Here is a 1,398-nt window from a genome sequence, read left to right on the forward strand (position 1 = left end):
TGCACGCGGGTTTTTGTATGCGCCGAGAAGTTCCTCTACTCAAAAGACCAAGATTCCCTGCGAATAGAACATGCGCAGAACACAAATCACTATGGGGATATGCCGATGCGCGTTTACATGACCAAAAATTCGGGTTAGAAAAGGGCTACCCCAGGTATCATATCCCGGTTTTTAAAATCCGGGATATGAGCATATTCGGGTTTTTGCAGGTGTTTACATGTATTGACTCTTCGAAATAACTGATTTCAGACTCTTTGAGAAATGAGGTAATGTGCAATTTATATTATGAGAAAATTAAAGTGTTTTTTGACCTTGGATGGTGTAAACCAATTGTAGGAGACCTCCAAAACAAAATTAGGAAGCTTTAAAATAGCATAATAGGGGCACTTTAAAGTCAACATGAAGCAACATTTGCAGCCCATTTTACTTTCATAATGTGACGTATTTCTGAATGAAATTTGAGTATTCCATGAGGAATAAAGTGCAGGACTTGATTTTATCCATTGGGAATCGATTGGAATTTAAATTTTAACAAACGGATTAATTAATTTTAATGATTTGGTTAATTCATTTTGAGAACATGCCTAAATCAAACAAAGCAATGTTAGAAATAAGGATCCATTTTTTTCTCTCTCTACAGCTTTAGCTAAAGTGCTGGACATTGATAGTCAAATAGACTAGTTACAATATTTCAATAGTACATTTAATACCAGTTACTGTGCTAAATTTCTCTAGGATTATAAGATGGTGGTTGAGGAGATTCGCCCCTTCTATGTAAAGCGCTTTGAGTACCGAGAAAAGCGCTATATAAATGTAACGAATTATTATTATAAGATAAATATAAATAATGGAGTTTTGAAAAGGCTTGGCCTGGTGGTTCCAACCAGCAATAAATGACGATAAAATGGACCAGATGATTATGGGACTGAAATGATAACACTTTTCTTTAGTAATCATACAGTATTTGCACTCCAGTATTCTGCAGCTCACTTTAAAACCTGGCCATGTTAAGAATGATTCAGCTCGATAAATTGCCATTCCTGCATAGCTTGGCAGCAACACATGACGGTCCTGCTCCCTGCGGTCACAGTATTTCTAAAGTCGTCTCCTTTTCACTTAGTACTAGAGATGGTGGGTTGCTCTGTGTACCAGTGTGTGGAAGGGTCTGGTAAACCGGTCCCCAGAGGCAGAGCGATGAATGGCGGGCACGTCCCGGTGCCGACTGGCGTCATGCCGACCACGGGCCCAGGGTAAGGGTGGTGATGGCCAGCGAGCCCGTCAGTCCGACCGATATGAATCTCGTCCTCTTCCGTCTCTCCTGTGGTTTTGCGGTAGACTGGGTTGTCGAAGTTCATGCTTTTGGTGCTGTTCCTCCTCCAGTTGCGGTAAATGAGATAA

The 1,398-nt window shown here is 40.6% G+C and overlaps 1 protein-coding gene across 2 annotated transcripts in view; it reads right to left on the bottom strand.

Moving 5' to 3' along the window:
* Positions 1–229: 229 nt before the first annotated feature.
* Positions 230–1,398, bottom strand: part of LOC130096897 (low-density lipoprotein receptor-related protein 8-like) — an 87,365-nt gene continuing 86,196 nt past the window's right edge. For both annotated transcript variants that reach the window (XM_056263598.1, XM_056263590.1), the window contains exon 18: positions 230–1,398. This exon is cut by the window's right edge. In XM_056263598.1, the coding sequence (XP_056119573.1) occupies positions 1,113–1,398 (286 nt within the window). In that variant the 3' untranslated portion in view covers positions 230–1,112.

The sequence above is a fragment of the Rhinichthys klamathensis genome, unplaced genomic scaffold, assembly GCF_029890125.1.
Source record: "Rhinichthys klamathensis goyatoka isolate OS25496 unplaced genomic scaffold, OSU_Roscu_1.1 h1tg000011l_1, whole genome shotgun sequence".
NCBI classification, from domain to species: domain Eukaryota; kingdom Metazoa; phylum Chordata; class Actinopteri; order Cypriniformes; family Leuciscidae; genus Rhinichthys; species Rhinichthys klamathensis.